This window comes from Corvus kubaryi, unplaced genomic scaffold (assembly GCF_017639235.1).
Source record: "Corvus kubaryi isolate FWS band 111438036 unplaced genomic scaffold, C.kubaryi_AGA036_p1.0 76, whole genome shotgun sequence".
Taxonomy (NCBI): Eukaryota; Metazoa; Chordata; class Aves; order Passeriformes; family Corvidae; genus Corvus; species Corvus kubaryi.
This window is the reverse complement of record NW_024582063.1, coordinates 921,175-943,347: the sequence shown is the minus strand read 5'-3', so window position 1 is coordinate 943,347 and position 22,173 is coordinate 921,175. Positions and strand designations below refer to the sequence as shown.

The window sequence follows — 22,173 nt, the reverse complement described above, 5'->3', positions numbered from 1 at the left end:
TAGTACAAGTGAAAATAGGAAATGTGGAAAAAAGTACTTCCTCAGAAGCAGAAGGGATTTTGAACTGAATTCTGGAAGAGAGAACTTGATAAGTTTCTGTCCCAGAGACAGATGAATTTCTAATTTGGGTGTACAGTGTAAGACCTGATCTGTAGCCTATTCAAATCAGTAGGTATTTTTCTTTGGACATAACAGGCTAACATATGCAGACTATAATTTGTGTTTCTAGCTACAGTTGTTAGCCTTTTGGGGGTTTTTCACGGATTATCTAAGTGACAGAGAAAGAGCCAAGACTTATTTCAGGTGGGATATAATCAACTTTATGTGAGTCTTCCCAGGGATTGATCTGGTTTATTATTCTGCTTATTTCAAATGTAAGCAAAATTAATTAGAGGCTTTCAAATCCTGCTGGTACTCAGAATTGCTGCAATAATTTTGCACTTATTGATGAAAAGCTTCCATAATTTTAAATGCTTAAGCATATCAACATAAAATATTTGACTGTAAGCTCATCCTTCTGTAATGATTTGGAAAACTGAGTGCTGTTAGCTATTCCAGATTCATTTGCCAGCAATACAGCTAATGTCTCAATTAAACCAAATCAACCAAAACTCATCAACATTTATGCTCACGAGTGTGTTATGCACACTTTGAAATGTTTGAAAATGAAAATGAAAATTATTCCAAAACCAACCCATCGGGACTACCCTTCTAAAGACAGCATTTATCATTGAGAGCAGGTTAGACCACATGTGGGCTTTTTAAACCAGTACTTTGTTTGAGACAGAACTTGACAAACCCCCTGAAGTTTTTAGATAATTCAAGGCCCAACTTCCCTTTTTACAACTTACTGTACCAGGCAAATGGTAATATTCACCCCAAGGAAAAAAAAAACCCTCTGAGAATCATTTAAGCATTAGGAGTGGGAGAGCATAATTTTGAGGGAAAAAGATGAATGTCATTAATCAGGTTTTTAACAGAAAATGAAGTGCAGTGCTGACTTCAGGCATTATCTATCTCTGGTAAACCTGGTAGATGACATCTCTTAACAACTGCCAAGCAAATTTCATCAACAGAAAATTGTCCTGCACTCTTCCTGCAAGGATCATCATCCTTTTTCTGGATGTCCGGAAGCTGAGACACATTTTGTTTTCATGTAAATGCAATTGAAATGTGTGTTCATATTGACAGCCTGCATCTGAGGGACTCCAAACTCCTTCCATCCATCTTCCATCTAAAATGAAAATCTATTTGTTCAATTACCTTAGGACATGGAAGCTGCCCCAGCACTACTTTCCCTCTAAAGGAAAAGGGATGAATCCCTCTTTTGTCAGGCCTGTAAGGACTCCCCTGGTCCTTGCAGTATATTTTTCTTGGATGCATTGCAACTGTAGGTGCTACTAAGTGTCTCGCCAAGGAAGTAAAGTTTTCCATCACAGAGCAAACAAGTTGGGAATATGGGAAAACAGAGGCAAGGAGTGTTACATTTCTGTGGAGAGACTCAGCTGGCCACCAGCCAGCAAAGCCATCACTGCAGCTGTTTAGTTAAAAAAGAGAGAAATGTAATATTTGATGACAATCTAATGTCAAAGTCCATGACATCACCTGCCTCCAGCTGCTGATTAATCACGTGAAAGAAATTAGTTTGGACATGAAAGAGTGTGAATCTAACTACTGGGACAAATAACTGTGTTCAGAAAGGAAGGAGGAGGAAAGAACTTAGCAAGTGTTTGGTCAAACGGTTTCTTTTAGAACAGCCCCAACCCCGATTCTCTCTGTCCCTGTAAAATTTGCTACTAAATCCTCATGGTCTGATTTCACTCCTCTAAGATTCAGTCTTTTCACTTCCATGGAATTATTACAGGTTTCTCCATGAGCAGAACTGTCCATCAGCTTGATGGACTGGAGGTGAGAAAAAGGCATGGAGGGAACATTAAACCACTGACAAATTCGCAGTTTCAGTGAGGCCGAGCAGTGAAAGAGTCACTGGTGTGTGTCTCAAGAATTTTGGGAAGGCTTTCTAGGGCACTTACCACTTCCAGTAACATGGGCATTTTGTCTCTCATTCTCCTTAGCTCAGCTTTCAGAAGTGTTCCTAAGAGTTCACAGGACTTGTGTATACTTGTCACTTTCCATCCAGTTGATTTCCCTGGGAGAGGATGGGAATGTGACAGTGCAGGTAGTTCAGGGCTTTCAAGTTAGGAGTTGGGAAGTGTTAGAGGCCATGTAAAAATCTCTGCAGGTGAGATCACTGTTTAGGCAGTAAATCTGATGGCTGGCCTTTTCTTAGTTGTTAGAGTTCATCTCCTCCACTCTGGTGGTCTCAAGAGTGCAAAGGAAAGCCTTCTGCAGCAAAATGGAAGCTGACTTGTAGAAGACCAAAGTTTCACCTGTTATTCTGAAGTCCCTTCCAGTGTCCCTCCAGCAACTATAATGGAATGACATCCAAGGGAGAGCTGGGCCCAGCTTATTGAGCAGTGCAGTGAGGATGAACTCCATTCTCTGGTTCATCACTGATGCCCCACTTTCTAGATTGCTAAGGCAGCCTCCAACTGTCTTTCTTGGAGGTTTCATGTCTGAGCACACTCGTGATGTTTCCTCCAAAACCAGGGCCCTGCCTAACTCAACAGCCTCACATAGGATCTGTTCCTGCAAATAATCCAAATTTCCACTTGTCTAACTTCAAAGTCTGTTCCATCCACTGTAATAAATCTCAGCCTGCTCCATTTTCCTCTTCATCTCTCTTTGAAACAATTGAAATGGCAGATCATTCCCCAATGACCACTGTGGCTGGTGACGCAAATGGCACCTCACTGGATCCAGTAAGTCTTGTTCAGCCCCATCCATCATCTTAACAGGGAAGAAGAGATGTTAGGCAAACTGTCTCTTAATGAAAGATAGGGCTGTAAAAAAGGAAAATATTTCATTGTTTCAACAATTTGTTCCTTTTAGGAAATGCCACATATGTAAAACAGAAGGAAACAAAGTGGTTGGGTTTTTTTTGTTGTGTTTTGTTTGTTTGTTTTTGTTTTAACATAAAACATTTGCAATCCAGTCTAAAAAAATGATCTTGAGAAGACTTAAAGAAATTTGCTTGTGTAGCTAAGGAATGAAATTAGTGTCTCTGCCAAGTGATGGGTGTTTCCAGGATACTGTGTCTCCTACCAGAAAGGGTTATTCCAAGGCATTTCTCTGGCAGCTTTTATTAATCTCCGTCTCTCTGAGCCAGAAGACAGGAAGATGTCAGACATCTGTGCTCTTGCACTGTTCCCGTTTTCCTATTCAGGACAAGGCTGTCCTCAGCCAGTGAGAGAGAACGTAAAGGAACTGGCAAAGCTCAAACATTTTGTCAAAGGGAGACACATTTTTAAAGTTAATCCTTAGTGCTCTGTCCGGGTGCTCTCTTCCCGCTCCTCATAAAACAGTCCTGAAGAAAAACAGTTTCAGTCTGTTCCCAGCGGAGAGAAGATCACGACAGCTGCCAGCTTTTCCAGTGCCTCCAGCTGGGGGTGCAGGCTGTGTCCACAAAGGGTGAAGAGACATCAAAGAAGCCACCATCTCTGAGGGCAAAGCTTCCCACCTGGCACTGGAACCAGCAGAGCCTCACCAGCTCTCCTGGTCCTCCCATTTCCATGCTCTTTCTGTCCAGGCAGGTGTCTCTCTGTCCCACTTGCCAGACAAGTCCTGCTCTTCTCAAACAGCAGAAGCCCGTGGGCAGAGTGGCTGGAGTGTGGGTGCAGGCCCGGCTGGAGGGAGCCATGGGAGATCCCCACCAGGGAGCAGCTGAGCCTCTTTGTTGTGCCCCTCTGCAGCTCCATCTTCTGCCAGCTCTGCATGGCTCAGGCCAGCCTGAAGTCCTACTTAATCCAGTCTGGAATGCTGCTGTCAAGGATTGTGGGAGAATCTGGTTCAGACATCAAGGGCTACAGGCCCTATAGCTGTGCCCAGAAAGGAGGAGAGCAAAGAATGGAAAAGCAGCGAAGAACAAGTGGGAAGTGAACACAGCATTTCTGCTGAGGACATGCAGGCCCCACATCTCTCCTCGTCTGTACTTGCTTTTGCATCTCATTCAGTTACTTAGGCAAAGAGGTGAATTCTCCTGGGAAGAAAAGACCAGCCAGCTGGAACTCTGTGGTGTCAGTCCCCATCCAGCAGGAAGTGGGGAGAAAATACATAACATTTAGGAATCATTAATGCTGCAGTTTAGCTCATCAGCCCCCATTCAGCAAGATAGGAAATGCATGGTTAATACCTCTCCTCTGGGCCAGTTCTTCATCTTCCCCAGCTGTAGTGTGTTTTTAGTGTCCTAATTTCAAGCAGCCAGACCATGAACTATCTTTCACCTTTTGCAAAGGAAAAGAAGGATGGGGAACCGCTCCCTTGGAGCACAGAGAGTCGTGAATAGTGGCAAACTTCATGGCAGTGAGAGGGACCATCCCAGCTCTCAACATCTGTCTTCTTACTCAGGCACCTAAACATGGGTTTAAATTTCTCAGTTTAGTTACACAGAAGTGAAAACTCCAGTTCTAGTGTTGCCTGGTATTAGAGAGCTCACGGCAGTGGAGTGGGAAATGCCAGTGACCTGAAACTCTGCAGTGGTGACTTAGAAATCTTAGGCAAGTGCCCTCTCAGAGAGAAATAACTCTGCTGATCCAGGAGCAACCTGGAAATACCTGAGGGAGGAAGAAGGGCAGCACAAAAGGGAGGCTTGTCCTGGGCATACCAGCCAGAGGAGGTAGAAGCCCAGCAAGGGAAACTGCGTTGCATTGCTCAATTTGCTGCTTAAATCCAGAGCTGGGGAGGCAGCTCAGAGAGCAGTTCACAGCTCCAGGAGGGGATGTCTCCAGAGTGCTCCAAGAGTGGTTATCTCCAGAGCTGGGGCAAGGGGCTGCAGGGAGATAAGGCTCTGACTAGTGTTAGTTGGAGCTGGAGAAGCTGCTCTTGGTGCTATTAAAGTGCCCCCTCATTATGCCTGGGCATATTTGTGTGCCTGGATGTATGTATAGAAACTTGTGACACTTCGGAAAATATCCTAGGTGGACATGTGTGCTGTTTTTCTGTAAGGGCTTTACTTACCTCTAGCTGTTCAGAGGACAAGCGTGATCCAGCATGCAGATCTCAGTCTTTCTGGGAAAGATGTTCTTGCTTGAAGCAATTTTATGTGCAAGGACTGGTGTTTTCCAGTAACTGCTATAACACAGCTGCTTTTCAGGGTCAGGGTCTGCTGACCTTTGCGATTTGTTGCATAGCAATGAACAGTGCTGCATACAGAAAACAGCACAGATAATACTCTGCTGTCTGGCAACATCATTTAGGAATATTTTCATAACTATTGCTTTAGATATTTAAAATTATGAAGACTCGACCTAGACCTGCTGGTTTATTTAACTGTGCTGCACTCATTCAAAGTTCAGCTTTTTTTCCTTTCACAGGCATAGGAACAAAGATAAACATCTGTCCATTATAGCAGTATTATGGTAAATCCTTAAACTATATTATTATACCACGAGCAAAACTAGATTCCTAGAGAAAACCAAAATGCTTTATTTTAAATTAAATGGCTACAGCTCAGTATGAGCTTTAAAATTATTAATCATGTCTTCTTCAGTGCCCTCTCTCTCCCAGTTTTTCAAAACACAGATATCACTCATTGCAGAGTGGAAACTTGGACAGCATTTCTTGTGATTCCATGCTCATCTCATCCCTAAAAGGTGCAGTAGAATCTCACAGCCCCTTCATGTACTACTGATTCCAAAAAAGTCTATGTGACACACACTGCTTACTTGGAAAACAGCTTCTTTTTCCTGCTGTGATCATAGCTATCTCAAATAAATGAAAAGCTGCTCAATTCTGGCTGTGTGTTCACAGTCTAGCGGAGTAACTGTGGCCCATGAATAGGAAAAACTTCTTCAGATAACGAAGCAGTACTGGAGTTCTAATTGTTTTATCTACTCAGCCACAGTCCTGGGTACAACTTTCAGTGGCCTCAAGCCCCAGTGGGGAAGGATTCCCCTTTATGGTTTTAGTTTTACTGAACCTCAGTAAAACTCGACAATACTTACTTGATGTGCTCCTACTGCCTGTAGTTTGGTCTGTGCAAAAAAAAGGAAACATTTATGCTGAATCATGGGTTAGTCCCCAAACATGCACATATGTTTATACTCCTATTATCTGCAAATAGCAGCTGTGAGCCAAAGTGCCCATGTAAAGCCCTGCTGCAGCACAGAGGACCACAGCTGTGACACACACCACCTGCAAAGCAGGGCTCTTCCCTGGCATCCAGAAAAAACAGGAAGGGTGGCATTGAAACAGCTGGCTATACCCAGACATAAAACCAGGCTTTCACATCAGACCTTCACATCTTCACCCTGGAGAGTTTACTAGCTGAGGGAAAGGTACCACAGCCATATATGCATTGCAACAAGAGGAAATGTCATATCCTGTGCTTGTTCAAGAGTTCCTAAACATTCTTGCCTGTAGTGTGTGTATATAACTCCTTGTTAGAGTAATGCACTATGCATAATATTTTCCATATATACATCTTAGCCTCTTGAGCTCTGTAACAGTTCTCCAAAGTCCTTCTGCAAATCCTGAAGCCTGTGAGGCAAACTGACGTCCTTAGTTCAGTGCTAAAGCTCTGCATATGTGTGCTGGGCATGGATGCATGGGATGTATGTATCCCTTCCTTCAAGGCTCCCAGGTGTGTGACCTTCAGGCAGGTCAGACACAAAGTCCCCAGGAGACACAGGATGTCTCAATCCATCCTGCCTGTTCTGCAGGTGGGCAATCGCCTCATTGCTCAGGCCCCACAGCGCAGGAGGGGCAGAGCCCGGAACGGATCACAGAGATCTTTGGCTGCCTTTCCTGGCTGTGCCAAGCTGTAGGTCTCGGTGCAGCACAGGGCGAGGTGCAGCCAGGAATGCGTGGAGGAGGCTCCCAGGGAACAAAACTGGTTCCTTTGTGCTCTGGGTGGCTGTACAAGCTCAGGCAGATGTAGGTGCAGTACACAGGCTGCCCTAAATCACAGTGACTTGCTACAGGTGCCTTTGCAGAGCCCTGTGTTCTTGTTGCCTGAACAGGAGCTGGCACAGAGAATATTAACCAGTCACTGCTTAATTCTGCCCTTATATATGTTCCTGTGGGATAGTGGGAAACTAGCAAATGACTGGGTAACCCAGCTCCGAGGTCACTGAGAGCTGGGAAAACCAGCTTCTTTCTGACCTGTTTTACCACGGAAGAAAGGCAAAAAGGCTGATGCAAGATAAGCATCCAGAGGCCTTTTCTCAGGCCTCTGTTTCTCCTGCCAGCCCAGACAGGGCAGATGTGTGCCGTGCCTGTGACAGCCACCTGCCTGAAAACAGAGACAATTCTCAGCACATAATTCAGTGTTGTATTTTCACTTGTGTCTTCTGTGGCTCTTTTTCTTGTAAAATATTAGCCAGATTTATTTTCTGTCATGCTGGCATGGACACAAAATCAATATGTTGACTGTAGAATTACGCTGTATTTATCCATTTATTTCTGTATTTTACATAAGTCTAAGATTCAACCCACTGGTGAGGAAATGCTGTCAGATACTGACTTCCACTGCAAGGATGCTGACGGTCCTTCTGATGCTGGATGGGATGAACAGTGACAGTTTAGACAACTCATCTTTGAAACACAGGGAAGGCTGTCTTGCGCAACCAGTCCAAAACTTGACAGGGAGTAATAATTTTAAAAATGAATCTTATAATAAAGGAAGAATGGATGGAGGAGGGTACTTGAGGATTGTAGTTGCTTTTTGATTAAATTGTTGCGATTTTTGTTTTGTTTTTACAAAACAAAAATGGATTGACGTTAAGTAGATTTTGGTCCGTTCTGTCCTGTTCTAGCTTTATAATGCAGCCTACACCATATTAATTATGGGTCTTCAAGGATTCAAGTGATTACAACGACCAGTATCTACCATGCAAGTGTTCTCCCCTCTCCACAGAAGGAGGTATTTCTGCAGTACAGGATCTTGTTTCAGTAGGTGTTTTGAATTTGGGGTTTTTTTGCCTGTTACTGTGATTTGGATTGGGGAAGAGGTTCTTCTTCAATTCAGTACATGTGGACCAGGACCTCAACTCCACAGGAAGAGGGTGTATAAAATAGCAAAGGACTGTTCTACTTGTGCTTGAGAGGGTCACCAGCACTGTACTGGTCTGCCAGGGTTCCCTGGGCCTTGGAGAGCTGTGTGTGGGAGCAGGCTTGGACAACACTCAAAGCAAAATGTTAGCTAAAGGCTGAGAGAAGTAAAACAGCCTTGGCTGTATTGTTCGCTTTTGCCGTCCAGCAAGTGCTTCCTGTGCAGCTGATCTCCGCTCCTGCCCAAACACCCCTCTCATCTGGCTCCACTGGGCATAGGGGCTCCTGCTCCCACTGGTAGCCAAACGTCCGGTTCCTCCCACTGGATCCCACACGGCAGGGCTGTCCCATTGCTCCTACAAAAAGCCACCTCCCCGCGGTGATCAGCAGCCCCGGGCCCGAGGGCACAGCAGCTGTAGCCCAGCTGAGCCACCCATGCTGCTCATGGGGCACAGCGAGCACATTCGCGACAACTATTTTTACATGAAATATGATAATTAACGTATCACAGAGGTGCTGGGAGGCCGCTGACTTTGACAGCTGTGGTATTTCTTTCCCTAGACGCCTCTAGCCAGTGTGTCAGTGGAAGATGTTACACAGTTATGACAGCTCCATGCCCTTCTCTAAGTGTCTGTCCTCACTTTATTTCAGACTAAATACATTCTGCAGTGGGTATATGCCCTTCCTAAGTGGAAGATCCTGTTCATTTTAATGGCTCCACTCCCCTGAATAAGGACAAGACAAAAGTTGCCTGGATCAACTGTTTGCCCTAACCCAGCCTGTTTCAGTATCCTCAAGCACTGTAATGATTTTCTTTGGAAGCAGGAAGTATAAATTCAAATGAAGAACACAGCTTAAGGAGAAGCAAGATCTTTTAACACCCAACACTGGAGTTTTACTTGAAGAATATACACTGAGATTGCAAGAGAGTCAGAGTGGAATGATCTTTTTGTTCTCTTTGTCCAGCACCTAAGGCAACATTGCCAAAGCCACAGAGAAGGCTCTGCAGCAACAACAACTAACTACAGCAGTGCTAGTGCCCAGAGTCTGTGTCTGTGAAAGCAACTTTTCTCTTTTCTTGCTTCCATCCTTGTCCCTGAATTGGACTAGCAACCTGTATCATTTGTGTTTTCCATTTAGGCTAACCTCAAACACTTGGTTTCCACTTGATTGGAAACAAGTGTGCTGAAAGCTGTCTGCTCTTTCTTCACTACACAATGTGGACTGCTGCCTGGCTCCGGTCTGGAAACAATTATTTCCCTCATGTACCTACTGGTTCTGAACAGTCAAAGACTTATCCCTACACTTTCTTTTCCTCTATGCACTTTTATTCGCTGCTTCCTTTATAAAGAAAAGATTATCATTGTATGTAATGCCCAAAAAGCAGTTTTAGCAATGTTCCTTGACAAAATTGCTGCCACGTTTTAAGGCCAGGTCTCCCTTAGGGAGTTTTGTATCTGTAAATGTGCCACAACAAATTTGCCACGCCTTTGTCCTGGTCTGATAGAATGAATTTTTGATGGTGCTTGAATTTGTGGGACTTTTAGAAAGGGTGGGACTTCAGGTACACATTGTGGTTACAGTGGTGTAAATATTCTTCAATAACCCCAAAGAATGTTCAAAACATCCACACACAGATGTGCAGTAATGCTTCCAAGAATTTGCAGATGCTACCAGCATAGCATAGTGCAGCTGTTTAAAAAAAGAACATACCTGTTTATCTGCCTGTGTTCCTGGATTTATTCTTTCTTTCAAATGTTCCTACTTTTCGACGTGTGTATGCAGACACGAGGGAATGCGAGCAATGGATGACCAGAATCTGCAGGTATTTGCACACGAGGGTAAGCTTATGCCATGAATAGTACCATTATACTCATCAGGGTCACTTTTCTCAGAGAGATTGATCTCATTCTTTATTTCACAAAGACTAGTTCCCAACTAAGCGCAGACTGTGAGGAAACGAATTGGAGTGGAAAGAGTCTATAAATTTCTTTTCCTGCACTGAATTCAAAATAGCTTTTCTCTTACTGGAAAAACAAATATAAGCTCATTTTGGGTGTCTCTGTCTGCCTGCCTGTGGGACTGGCAGTCCACACCTTCTGCCAATTCGGAGACCTCTCTGCCCCCGTTTATGCTCTAGAGGTTATGTCTTAATTACAGAAAATCTGATCTGCTGTGACATCAATTTCCCTCTTTAGGGGAAATTCCTAGCTGTGAAATCCTAGCAGAGGCAAATTGTTGTTCTTTTTACTTTTTCTTTTTTTTTTTCCTTTGGCCAGTCCAAACCAACCCCAAAACTGCCATCTGGGTTTGACCTTGACTACTGCTTTGAGAGTGCATCGGAGAGCCTGCTCTCCTAAAGTGCTGACGTACAGACAACTATTTCCAATGAGTTATCTTGATACAGAACTCAGGCTGTATCACAGCCAAGAGCCTGCTTCTCCTGCCAAGCAGGACCCAAGCCTGGGGGCTGCAGGAGCTGAGGAAGTGCTGTGTCCCTCCATGAATCAAAAAGGATGGACAGTATCCTGAAGGAGTTAGCCGCAGCCCTGCCTAAACCTGGGGCAACACCACAGCAAGTCAATGTGCCAACAACCCTCTCCACAGAGAGGTGTGGGGGTCATCTTACCTCCCTTGGGATGTGCTCACGAAACGTGACAGGGAGGGCTTGGCGCCAGCCTTGGGCTTCTGTGAATGACCAACATGCTGAGAAGCAGCAGGACTGAGCCGTGGTGCCTGGGGAAGGGGGATGCCGGGGGAAATGGCTGGGTTAGTCGGTGCCTTCGAGCCGGGTGCCTGGGGAGGTGGGTGGCCTTTAGCTCCGCGTTCCTGGCGCTGCCGGCACCACCCTGTGCCTTGACCGCTGTGCCCGGGAAGGAACAGAGCGGCCAGCAGCGCTGGGAGGCCGGGATGCGGAGGCGAGGCGGGGGATGTCCCCCCGCGCGGGCGGTGCCGGGGCTGACCCGCGGCTCTGCCGGGCCCCGCATCGCACGCCGCGGCCGCGGGTGGAAAATGCCTCGTGTATCTTGAACCCACAGCCCAGCCGCCACAGCACGGCGGCGGTGGATTTTTTTTTTCTTAGTTAACAATGGAAACTTTTTTTTTTTCAGTATTTCCCTCCAGCCTGAGCCGAGCGAGAAAAAAAAAAAAAAAAAACTTGTTCCGCTGAGTTCAACCCCAGACAGGCTCACAACTTCCTTCCTGCTCTCCTACCCCCTCCCTCCGCTCTCCTCCTCCTCCTCGCCGCTCCTCTCCCTCGCCTCCTCCTCCTCCTCCTGCTCTCTCCGCCTTTCCAGCCACACCGGGAGCGGGCGCCGGGGCCGCGGCGCGGAGCTGCCCGGAGCGCGGAGCTGCCCGGAGCGCGGAGCCGCCCGCGCAGCCTTGGCCGCCGAGGCGCGGAGGGGCAGAGCCCGGCGTGGCCGCCAGCCCGCGGGGCGAGGAGAGGCGCTCGGAGCCGCGGAGGGAGCGGGACTCCCGGCGAGCCCCGGGCGATGGTTTCGGCAGCGCCCCGCGGCCGCCGGCGGGCGCTGCCGGGCGGCGCGCACTGAGCGCGGGCGCGGATCCCGACCCCAGGTAAGCGGCGGTGCGGGGGGGGGTCGCGGCCGCCCCTCTGCCGGGGGATCCCCGGCAGCCGTGCCGGGGGCGGTGCGGGGGCCAGCCGGGCCCCGCGGCGAGGAAGGGGCGAGTTGGGGGCAGGCAGAGAGGCAGGGTGCTGCCCCGGGGCCGAGCGGGCTGTCCTGCGCCCAAAGTCTGGCCGAGCAGCTTGTGCCGGTGCTCGCTTTCGTACGCGAGCCTGAGTGCTGGGAGCGTTGCTGTGCCGGGGATCCCTGCAAAGAGTGGCTGCCCGCGCTGCCTGGGCTCTGCTGAGCCTCGCACTGCCTCCAAGCAGTGCCTGAAGGGATGGGAAGCCCTTTGGTCACACCGTCAGTTGGGACTGCGCTTAGACCTGGGGGCATTTACCTGCCGGGAGCCTCACAGGAGGACGAACAGCTACCACTGATAGCATCACACACAAGTGCTTCCAGAGGCATGTACACCCATAGCCAGAGTTAGCGCACTGTGTGTAAACAAGTCTGTACTCCCATGTGGGCAGTGTGTTTGTGCAGATCTCAGGGGTTCCCATGCCCCAGCACGGGATGGGGAGTGCAACTCCAGTGGCACACAGCGCAAACAGACATGACGGAAGGCACACTGAAGTGCACAGGGTCACAGAGAGCCACCTGTGAAAGCAGCGTCTCTCTCACGCGCGTACACAGCCACACACTGGCCAGAACAAACAGCACTGCTCACCTCTGCATGTGGGGTCCGGGCTGTGACTTGGGGGGGTAGTTGCAGCGTTCAATGTCCCAGACGACAGATGTGCACAGGGGATACACATTTAGCCAAGGCGTTCATGAAGATGTGCAAAGCCGTGTTGTTGCACATGGTAAGTTAGGGGACTAACTTAAGACGTGGCCCTATACCGAACAAAACTGTGCAAGCAGGGAGTCTTCCTGTGTATCATACAACAGAAATCCATTCCTGAGACTTGGTCTTGCTATAGGTGACAGACTTGAAGGTGACAAATTTGAGTTGTTTGGAGTTTTTATCTTCCTTTAGAAAATGTCAGGGTTTGGGGCGAACACTTGAAAGCTGCCAACTTTCAGTTCACACCAGCTATTCAGTTGCGGGAATGGCTGCTGGCTGTGTGTCCTCTCGGACAGTGCTGCTGCAGCTGTTTCGATAGGCAACCTGGAGAGGGGGCAGGGAAGGCAGGGAAGAGGGGAAACAGCCCCAAACCTGGCTTCCCCTTCGCTCAGGTCGTTCTGATGACCAGGGTGGCCCGTGTCCCCACGGGTGGCACACTGGGGATGCACGCAGGTGGGAGGGGCATACGGGAAGGGAAGAGTCTGGCACACTGTGTGGCCAGCTGGATGGTGAGCTAAGGGAGGGCACAGAGCTACTCTCACTGCTTCTCTCTCCTCAGCTGTCCCGTTTTATGGAGCTGCGGGCCAGGGCCAGCCCAGCTCCCCTTTTTCCTGCTGGCGATGCTGCTGGTCCCGTCGTGGAGAGACCCTGGGCAGCCCCCCAGAGCCTGAGTGCCGAGGCGGCAGTGGTGACGGCCCCCCTGTGCTCCCCGGCTGACTACTATGGCTGTGTACTGCTATGCGCTCAATAGCTTGGTGATGATGAATAGCAACAGCGAGGTGACAAGCGGCACGAGCAAGACGCCGCCTCCTCCCGGACAAGTGCTGCCCAGGGGTCCGGAGACACCCGGCAGCTGCCGCTCGCTCCCTGTCTTCAGCCCGGCCCCGGTGCCGCCAGGCTCCCCGCGCTGTGGCCCCACTTTCCTCTTCCCACCACTTGAGGAGCCCCTGCGGCAGCCGGGTAGTCCCGGGGGCCGGCGGGGGAGCCGAGGCGAAGAGGGACAGCCAGGACCCCCCATGGCACGTCAGCTTCAACGGGAGCTGCACAATGTGCAGGTGAACCAGAAAGTGGGGCTCTTCGAGGCACACATCCAGGCACACAGCTCTGCTCTCCAGCCACCCCGGAGCCCCCAGCTAGCCCGGCCCCGTCCAGCCAGCCCCACGGTGCCAGTGGTGGCACTTGGAACTGGACCCCGGCCACGAGCCCATGGGGAGAGCAAGGCCCCTGATGCTGGTGGGGTGCAGGTTTGTCTGAGCACTGCAGAGCCCTCCAGGAGCCCACTCACTCCGGCAGTGATGGTGGTCCCAGCTGCAGGGCAGGCAGAGAGCAGTAGCCCCCTGGAGCAGTCAGGGCCTGCACCACGGCAAGAGGAGGTGGTGGTGGCCCCCACAGGACTTAAGGGCCAGCACCCAGCCATTGGTGGAAGCATCCCTGCCGTCATCGTCACGGACCTGGGGGGCCCGGAGGAGGAGGCGGGCGCCGTGCCCCCTGGCAGCCTGCCCGTCCGGAAGCTCTCATCATCCTCAGCATCTTCCACTGGCTTCTCCTCGTCCTGGGAGGAGTCCGAGGAGGACATCTCCAGTGACCCCGAGCGCACCCTGGACCAGGCCCCGGCCTTCCTGCAGACCCTGGACCAGCAGAAGCCCCGAGTGGTGAGTCTTGCACCAGCCCTGGTGAGGTGGGGTGAGGGGTGGGGGCATCCCCGCTCCAAGGCACAGCTGCAGCAGGAGGGCAGAGGTCTGATGCAGCAGAGTTCTGCAGAGAAACTTTACATGTGCTCAGTGGTGCTTGCTGTCCCTCACATGAAAAGCTTTCAGACTTGGGAGAGGGGTTCCTAGTCGGAAAATCCTCACACAAGAGAGTAGTGGTACCTGTTTCATTGTGCACAGTCCTTGCAGAGCTTCCCTGGTGCTGCAAAGCTGCCTGCCAGCATGCTTAAAATACATCCATGGACTGCAGCCTTCTGCTGACATGTGGTTATGAGCTTCAGTTTTATCTCAGCACAGCTTCCCTGGGTGCTGGAGGTTTCCCATGGTTTACATGAGCCTGAGGGAGAATTTATTTCCTCCCTGCAGTTGAAACTGTGTGGGCCAACTGTCTGTTCAGGTTTACACCGATGCCCATCACCACAGCGTCTCTGTCTCTCACACAGAAGCAAAATTCTCTAGAATTTCTGGTAATTCCCCTTTTGAATAAAACTTCTTGCTTGTGGGGTGTCTTATATTTTAGGTAAGTGTATTTTTATGAGGTATTTATATTAAGTTCATTTATTTCAGGATCTTTGTTGTGGAGCTGGTTGTGAGGCTTCAGGCGAGAGAAAGCATCAGTGTTGTGTTACCCTTAGACAAGAAAGGTCTCAGAGAGGAGAGCTCTGAGGCGTTCTCCAAAGGCATGGGATAGTCATGGGATTTGTTGTGTCACTAGAGGAGTTCATTCCATGTCTGAGTGCATCCCACAGAGCGTGCTTTGCTCTGAGCTGTCACACCAGTTATCCAGAGGGCTTGGAACCACTTTAATCCAGTGCAGGGCACCCATCACAAGGTTCTCCAAACCAGCACATGGTCTCTTCTATCATCCAGCTCTGAGACGTTACATTGATTTGAGCCTAGCACTGGAGCCTCCCACTGACAAACCCTGAAACATGCAGGACAACCCAGTGGCTCCTTAGTTTAAATAAAGGCCCATCGACTTTCAGTGATGTGTTTCACTGTGTTTAACTTCCTGTAGACACATGGTAGTGAAACTCTTGCTAAACTCAATGACACAAGGAAAACTAGTTCAGAGAAACATCTAAGTGCAGGCATCAAATTTGGAAGAACTGAGACTGTGGTTTGTAAAACACTCAGCAGGCTGAAATAAATGTCTTTTCTTTTGTACTGCTTTTGTCCTATTCCAAGAATCCAGGCTCAGTTCTGCTCAGGATGGAGCAGCAGCTGAGTAAAAGCAGTTAATGAAGTTACTAGTCTGTAGTTCATCGTGTTTGCAGACAGTTTTGTGTTTTGGGGCTCTCAACTGATGAATCAGCTTGTTCCCTTTGGGAGCTGCTACAATCCCTCTGCTGATTAAATTCTGCTGATTTTATGTGCATGAGCTGTAGTAATCTCTGCTCCATTCTCTGCGTTAATGACTGTTCCTAGTGCCAGATCCCACTGATTTGCTGCTGAAAACAGTTCATTGATGGGCAGAAGCATGCCTGATGCTCCTGTGGAAAGCTTCCTGGAGCCTCAAGCTGAGTCTGCACAACCTCCCATGGCCTCCAGTGAGCTCAGCCAGGCTAGTGGCTCGGCAGTGAACAGGCAAGGCTCCTTTGTAGTGCTAAAAGGTGTGGATGAGAGCGAGCTCAGATCAGGTCTAAGATCAGAGCAGCTGCTGGGCTCCATGGGACTACTCAGGCTAAAGGAGAGGAAGATCTGGTCCAAAATACGTCAGGCAGCCTGTGGAGGTGCACTCGATTTTGTGTTTCAGTGCTGGGGTCTCAGCAGGAACAGCGAGGCTAATTTGCAATGATACTTTCCACTGGGCTCCACAGGTCCCATGCAGGGCTGATCACTGACTTTGGCAGGTTGTAGTCAACTTCTCAGCAGGACCATGTGCAAATGCCCAGTAATTCAAAACTGATTCATATAAATAACACCCAACTTTGTGTACTGGCTGGCAATATCTTGTAAATCCTTAACGACAGCAGAAGGCAGCTACTGAAGGAGTGTCAGGTTGCACACTCATCTGTTTTCATGAACTCAGTATTTCCTTTTAACAATGCACACGGTCTGGAAATGAGTTGTGTAATGAGGGAGAATGTGTGAGAAGCTCTCTCCACAACTCGTGCTTTTAGTCAAATCTTGGGAGACCTCAGCCGAGGGAAACCAACAAGGTGCCTCTGGGTTGAGTAGATCAACCCTGGGCTGGCAGAGAGCCCTGCCCGTCTGCGCTGGGTGCTGCTGGCGCAGGGGAGGTGCTTGTACCTGGAGCAGAGGTAATGACGAGCGGCAGGGAAGCAGCTCTTGCTGCAGATACAGCCTGTGCAGCACATCCCACGTAGCATGTTTACAGATTTGATAAACAGCAGGCCTGCTCCTGCCCTTCCTTTCTGGAGGCCGTCTGGCTTAGCAGATCTGTTAGGGATGTCCGGCTGTCTATTGTAGTTCCTCCTGACATACTGGGGAAACAGGCAGATCCCTCCAGCTGGCATGGACTCGTCCTCCATTTGTACTGCAGGTAGGAAACTTTGTTTGTGTTCAGGCCTGAAAATTGGCCAGTAAGAAAAGGATGTTGCCAAGTGAAAGGGAGGGAGGTATTGTGGCTGCATTTTTGGACACCGTGACCTGGAGCAGCTCTGTGACTGAAACGGGCTCTGCCTCTGTTTGACACAGTTTGCTCAGTGCTTTCCCTGTCCCTGGAGTGCTCTGGTGATCACTGGGCTGCACAGCACCGGGGAACAGTGACACTGCCATGGTGGCAGATTTGTGAAGTGCAGTGACAGTAAGAGCAACGTGACGTTTTGCTGTTGTCTCAATGCAAATCCACTTAAGGCCTGAGTAAACTTCCACGTAAGGGCTTTTGCAGCTGTGGCTTTCCCCGGGCTGTGGGCTGCTGCCAGAGAAACCCCACGCTTGTTTATTGATGCTTGCAAGGTCTCAGAGACACTCGAGCGATTACACTTCTTGGGCTGTGTGGGAGGGACGGGCTGTCCAGGCAGCGTGTTGGGATGGGGACACTGTGGTTTGGAAATGCCGCAGGGGAGTACTCTCTGCACACTCCCTGTGACCAACACGGGCAGTTTGGGGAAGGAACTGATGCCTCTGCTCACCAACCACCTGAGGCAGGAGGATGCAGCGACTGTTGGAAGGCACCTGCCTCCATCACTGTCTCTCATGCTGAGGGGGAGAATTTCTCCCTTCCTGGCGGATCACACAGGTTGGGTGTGTAGGGGAGTGGGAAGGTGCTCCTTTGTTCCAGGTTCTGAGTGGCACAGGTAGCCTGAAATGGCAGCCCAGCCTCCTGAGGAGATTTCACACCTAAAATAAGATACATTCTAGCTGGGACTCCTGCTGACTTCTTGACTGGAAAAACAGCAGTGTGAGTTTTGATGTTTTGATGAGAGACTCTGTTGACTCTTCTCAAGGGAGAGCTGATAACCAGGGTGTACTCTGCAGCAGGAGGCTTGTCCCGCTCTTGGAAGCTGGCTGTGCCCCTTAAGCAAAAGATACTCCAAAGCTGGTCATTAGTGAGTCCTTGTCAGTGACCTAAATTCCCCAGTTTGTCAACTCCTCGGCAACTAGAGACAAAGCAACAGACAAGTGGGGGGAAAGGCAGAAATTGTGCAAGCAAGCATGTACTATAGAAAAATGACATGTCAGGGGGGAAAAGAACTCCTTCCTGGAAAAACAATGCAAGACACTGCAGTGTTCCTCTCCCTGGCTTTCCCACAGCCGCTGTGGAAACACGAGGATGTACAGCAGAATAGTAATCAAGGGACTTGGTACACTGTGAAACTTCTGCTCCTTTCAGCAGGCCAGGTAGATTTCTCAGAATTAAGAGACTTCCATTAACCTGTGCGAAATGGCAAGAACTTTTGGACAAAGCCAATGGCAGTGGTGATGACAGGCATTCTTTTAATTGATTTATTTGTTTGACTCACAAAGGGCTGTTAGTGCAGTCCTGAAAGGAGCCAAGTTTAGATAGGGTTAGTGTCAGCCAAGGGCCTCTGGGACCTTTGCTTGTTTCTGTTTGAGATGTTCCAAGGCATAAGCTGACAACAGGAGTCCTGATTTGTTCCTATAAAACTCAATCAAATTAAATATGCTTTCATTCCCTTTCCAAGCTGTTGCTGTGATCAGGAAGTCTCCTTGTAACAAAAACCACGACCACATGGCTATGGTGATACATGCAATATATCTGTGAATATATATCTTTATGCCAACTGTGTTTATGTGTTTTACTGCTTACTCCCACTGTGTTTGTCTTAAAAGCTCCTAAGCTTGTGAGCTTGTGAGTGGTATCTCTGATTTAGTATCAATATAATGTCTGGTGTATTAGGGCCCTGCTGGCTTACTCAGAAGAGCGACTGTTCTTTTAGTAATGCACATCATTGACCAGGGAAGGTGCTTAGCACATATGGTAAGCTGCCAAAGGATGGAGTCCCCCTGCTGTGGGAGGACTAGGGGGGAGAGGGGAATGAGGTGGACACCTCTGTGTTTCCCCTTTTCAGAACACCATGCTCAGCAGACCTGACAGCACAGCATGTTCTACCTGCTGGGATGAGATGAGGACACGCCGGTGCTCGGCGGACTGGGCAGAGCTTCAGGCTCTTTGGGGATGGAGGCTGTGCACTCCAGGGGCTTCACAAAGCATCACTCCCTATTCCGTAGCTTATCCTCTACCTACTCACGTGACCTTCTCAGGGAATAAGCAGCTTTTTTATGGGCTCCCACCCACGGAGGCTAAGTGAAGATGCTGCCATAATCGAATGAGAGACACATGGTGCTACTTCAAGTCTGTCTTCATCAGCACTTTTAAGCTCATTGGGAAGGGTTTCTTCTCTGTGCACATTCTCCATGATTGATGGGGCAGGAATTACATGGCACATAGCAAATCCTTTTCATAGAGGGCCTTACTTGCTAGTACAGCTGCTGTCTCTTGCATATTTTGTATCTCAAAAAAATTTCACAGTGAAAGCATCCATAAAAGTGGAAAAATAAAACCACCATATTTCTGAGGTGCAGGAAGAACAAACATTAGGCCTATCATCTTTACGGTCCCCAGCTCTGGAAAGAGACAGATTTCCACCTCTTCTGGTGGGAATTGCAGGATGTCGGGAGCTTGCCTGTTTGGATCCTTCGGGTGGAAAGCTGAATGTCCGCAAAGTGAATTTCACGGATCAGTGGAAACTTCTGAGTTTCGTCTTCACCTTTTTAGAGGCTTGCACTGACAAAACCCAAACTGTAGTCAGCACGTGTCTCATGTTTTCCATGTTATTTCTATAATGTGTTAGGACAGATTTGCATGTGAAGAAAATACTAGTGCAGCACTGAGCTCTCATGTGCCATGCGATGGCTAAAAGCCACTGCTGAGCTAATGTTTTCTTTACATGTAATTCTGTTCTAGCTCACTACAGAAATAATGGCATCTATGTATGACATTAAATGTCGCTTCAGCTAAGATTAGTCTTCTGTAATGGTTAGAAGATTATAATGTTTATACTGGTAGGTAAATTTGTGCAGTAAATTTGACCTGCTTTCTTCCAATGAAGCCCAGCCAAGCTTTCTAAGATATGTTAATATTTAACAGACAGTCAAAACTAAATGTTAACATTTTCAAATCACTGAGTAACTTTGCAGCCTAATCCCTGTTCTTAAATGTGACTTTTTGGGGAATGCGGGCTTCCAGACTTGATGGGTCACTTGAAATGGCCCTTTTATGGCATTCATCTTGCTTAGCCTTGCTGGGTGTCTCCTCAGGCATCCCAGGGTTCTCCTAAGGTATCTCTCTTCTCTGTAACTCTAATGGAATCTTGACAACTAGTTCAAGAGTGTGCTTTAAGACAGAGGAATCTATTTCTAAAGTACTCATGAATGTCTTCTATAAAATTTATTGGAATTTCATTCTTACTCCTACACATAAAAACCCAGGTCATGCATAGCCTGCACAAAGGCTTCAAGTAGTTCGGGAAGCTGATCCAGTCTGAGGTCCAAAAGCAAGTGCCTGTGATCTGGCGTTTTAATCCGTGTTTAGGCAGCAAAATTTGGCATGCTTTGTAACAGGATGATCATGCAGCAGTGCCTTTCAGCATGGGTATATTCGGGGTCTCCAGCTGCAAGTTGCAGTCCGGTGTGCACACTGTGAATGTGCTCGGAATTGGTGGAAGCCTTTGGAAAATGTAGACTGCAACTCCTTCTTTCCCAGGCACGGTGGGAGTTCGCCCCAAAGCTGCTGTCACGGCTGTGTGCCTGTGGAGATCCTCACTGCCTCAGTCAGCCATGCGTTGTGTTTACAGAGTGGTTTCTGACCTTAATTTCTTAGAGATGGGCAATGTTGGAGTCAGGAGCTGCTGCAGGCTGCTAAGACCCATGTTAGACTTCTCCCTCTCTCAGTATTTATTTCAGTCTTTTCATGCATTTCAGCCATGAAAAGAAAGAAGTGATTTTTTTTTATCGTAAAGAAAGGTCTTTTCATTAATGACATGGGAAAAGGGACAGCCAGTAGAAGGAATTCAATTCTTCTTTCAGATACAAGATTTGTTTCTGGGCAAAACACAAGGATTGCTTTTGGAAAGAGAACTAGGGGGTAAAACAACAAGTGCTTAGCACTTACAACTACTTGTAAGCAGTACAGTGTATTATCTGATCAGTGCTACACAACAGGAACTTCATTAGCATTCTGCACTGTTGTGGTTTTAAGTAATAGTAAGGCATCCCTCGTCTCTGTGAAAGACATAGATGTGCTCTGAAGGGACATGCCAACAGACATTTTAATGAGTCTGATTCAAAGGACAGAATCAGGTTGTCTCTTCACATTTGCTTCACACACTTGATTTGCAGAGAGGTTGGCACCTGGGGTTGCTGTGGCATGGACCTCGCTGAATTGATGTGAATTTTGCCCAGGGTTTCATCCTTGATTTTAAGTCTTGCACTTGGGATCTTGGACAATAGCGTTCCTGTACTATGCAAAGCAGAGGGAGGTCTCATGGGGCCTGCAGTCTTCACTGTCACAGAACTCCCTTCAGCCGGAATGAGGACCAATATATCAACACCAAGAGTAACCAGCACAACATTTTGGTCGAATGGCTATGGCAAGGAGGTGGCACAACTCTTTCCTCCCACCCCATCAGCGTTTGCAGAAGGGGCTGTTTAGCAAGGGCTGAGCAATGGCAGCACCTACCTTCAGCATCAGCTCCTTCTCCTCCCCCTTCGCTTCCTGTCCCTTTGCCCTTGCTTGGGCAATTCATCTGCAGCAAGATAGAATCAAAGAACCCTCTTCCTTTGCTAAACAATTGGCTCCTTTTGTTAGGGTCAGATAAAACGCTGATAAAAGCTGTTGTAGCTCCGCTGAAGCCAGCAGGAGCATGCTGCAGGTTTGGTCCTTGATCGTTTTTCGCCTTGCTCGCTCCTGCATGTATCCAGTTACATCTTGTGGCAAATCCAACCTTAAGCTGAATAAATGAACCAGAGATGCAGTCCCTGGGGGGGGGTTTGCCCGTTCATAGGTACGGTGCCTCAGAGCCTTTGGGGACAGGAGGTTTATAAATGGAAAGATCTGCGGGGAGGCTTTTTGGAAACTGTGTTTTAGGGTTGGGTGTTTTTCTCTCGTTCCTTGCTAAACAATCTCTGATCCCTGCCACTCGGGAGAAGGGTAGGAGCCAAGGCTGGCCTTCAGCTCACCACTGAGCCTTGTTGGTTGCAGACCTGCGTTTTGGGAAGGCGTAGGAATAGCTTTTATCCCATTGAGCTAAACGCGTTCAAAACAGTTTGATTAAATGGGTACTTAAGTACCCCTCAAAAGAGAGGGGACCGGGGCTCCAAGAAGGGGTGGGAGTGAGGGGGAGGTGAGTAGGCTCCTTCTCACCATGTGGACCATAGGAATTGCTCTGCTGGCAGCTGCAAGCTCCATGAGTTATCCAGGGGTATCCTCCCACTGCAGGCAAGGTACAGAGCAGCCAGT

The 22,173-nt window shown here is 48.6% G+C and overlaps 1 protein-coding gene and 1 long non-coding RNA gene across 2 annotated transcripts in view; one reads left to right on the top strand and one right to left on the bottom strand.

Moving 5' to 3' along the window:
- Positions 1 to 1,072: 1,072 nt before the first annotated feature.
- On the bottom strand, positions 1,073 to 11,059 carry LOC121675787. Its single transcript, XR_006020220.1, has 4 exons — positions 10,739 to 11,059; positions 9,823 to 9,928; positions 5,077 to 5,261; positions 1,073 to 4,471 (listed from the first exon to the last, which is right to left on the bottom strand). It is a non-coding gene; the product is annotated as an uncharacterized LOC121675787 (long non-coding RNA).
- Positions 11,060 to 11,097: 38 nt separating this feature from the next.
- Positions 11,098 to 22,173, top strand: part of ITPKB (inositol-trisphosphate 3-kinase B) — a 67,656-nt gene continuing 56,580 nt past the window's right edge. Inside the window, exons 1-2 of the mRNA XM_042051527.1 lie at positions 11,098 to 11,682; positions 13,076 to 14,168. Of these exons, the coding sequence (XP_041907461.1) occupies positions 13,239 to 14,168 (930 nt within the window). The 5' untranslated portion in view covers positions 11,098 to 11,682; positions 13,076 to 13,238. The remainder of the gene's footprint in view (positions 11,683 to 13,075; positions 14,169 to 22,173) is intronic.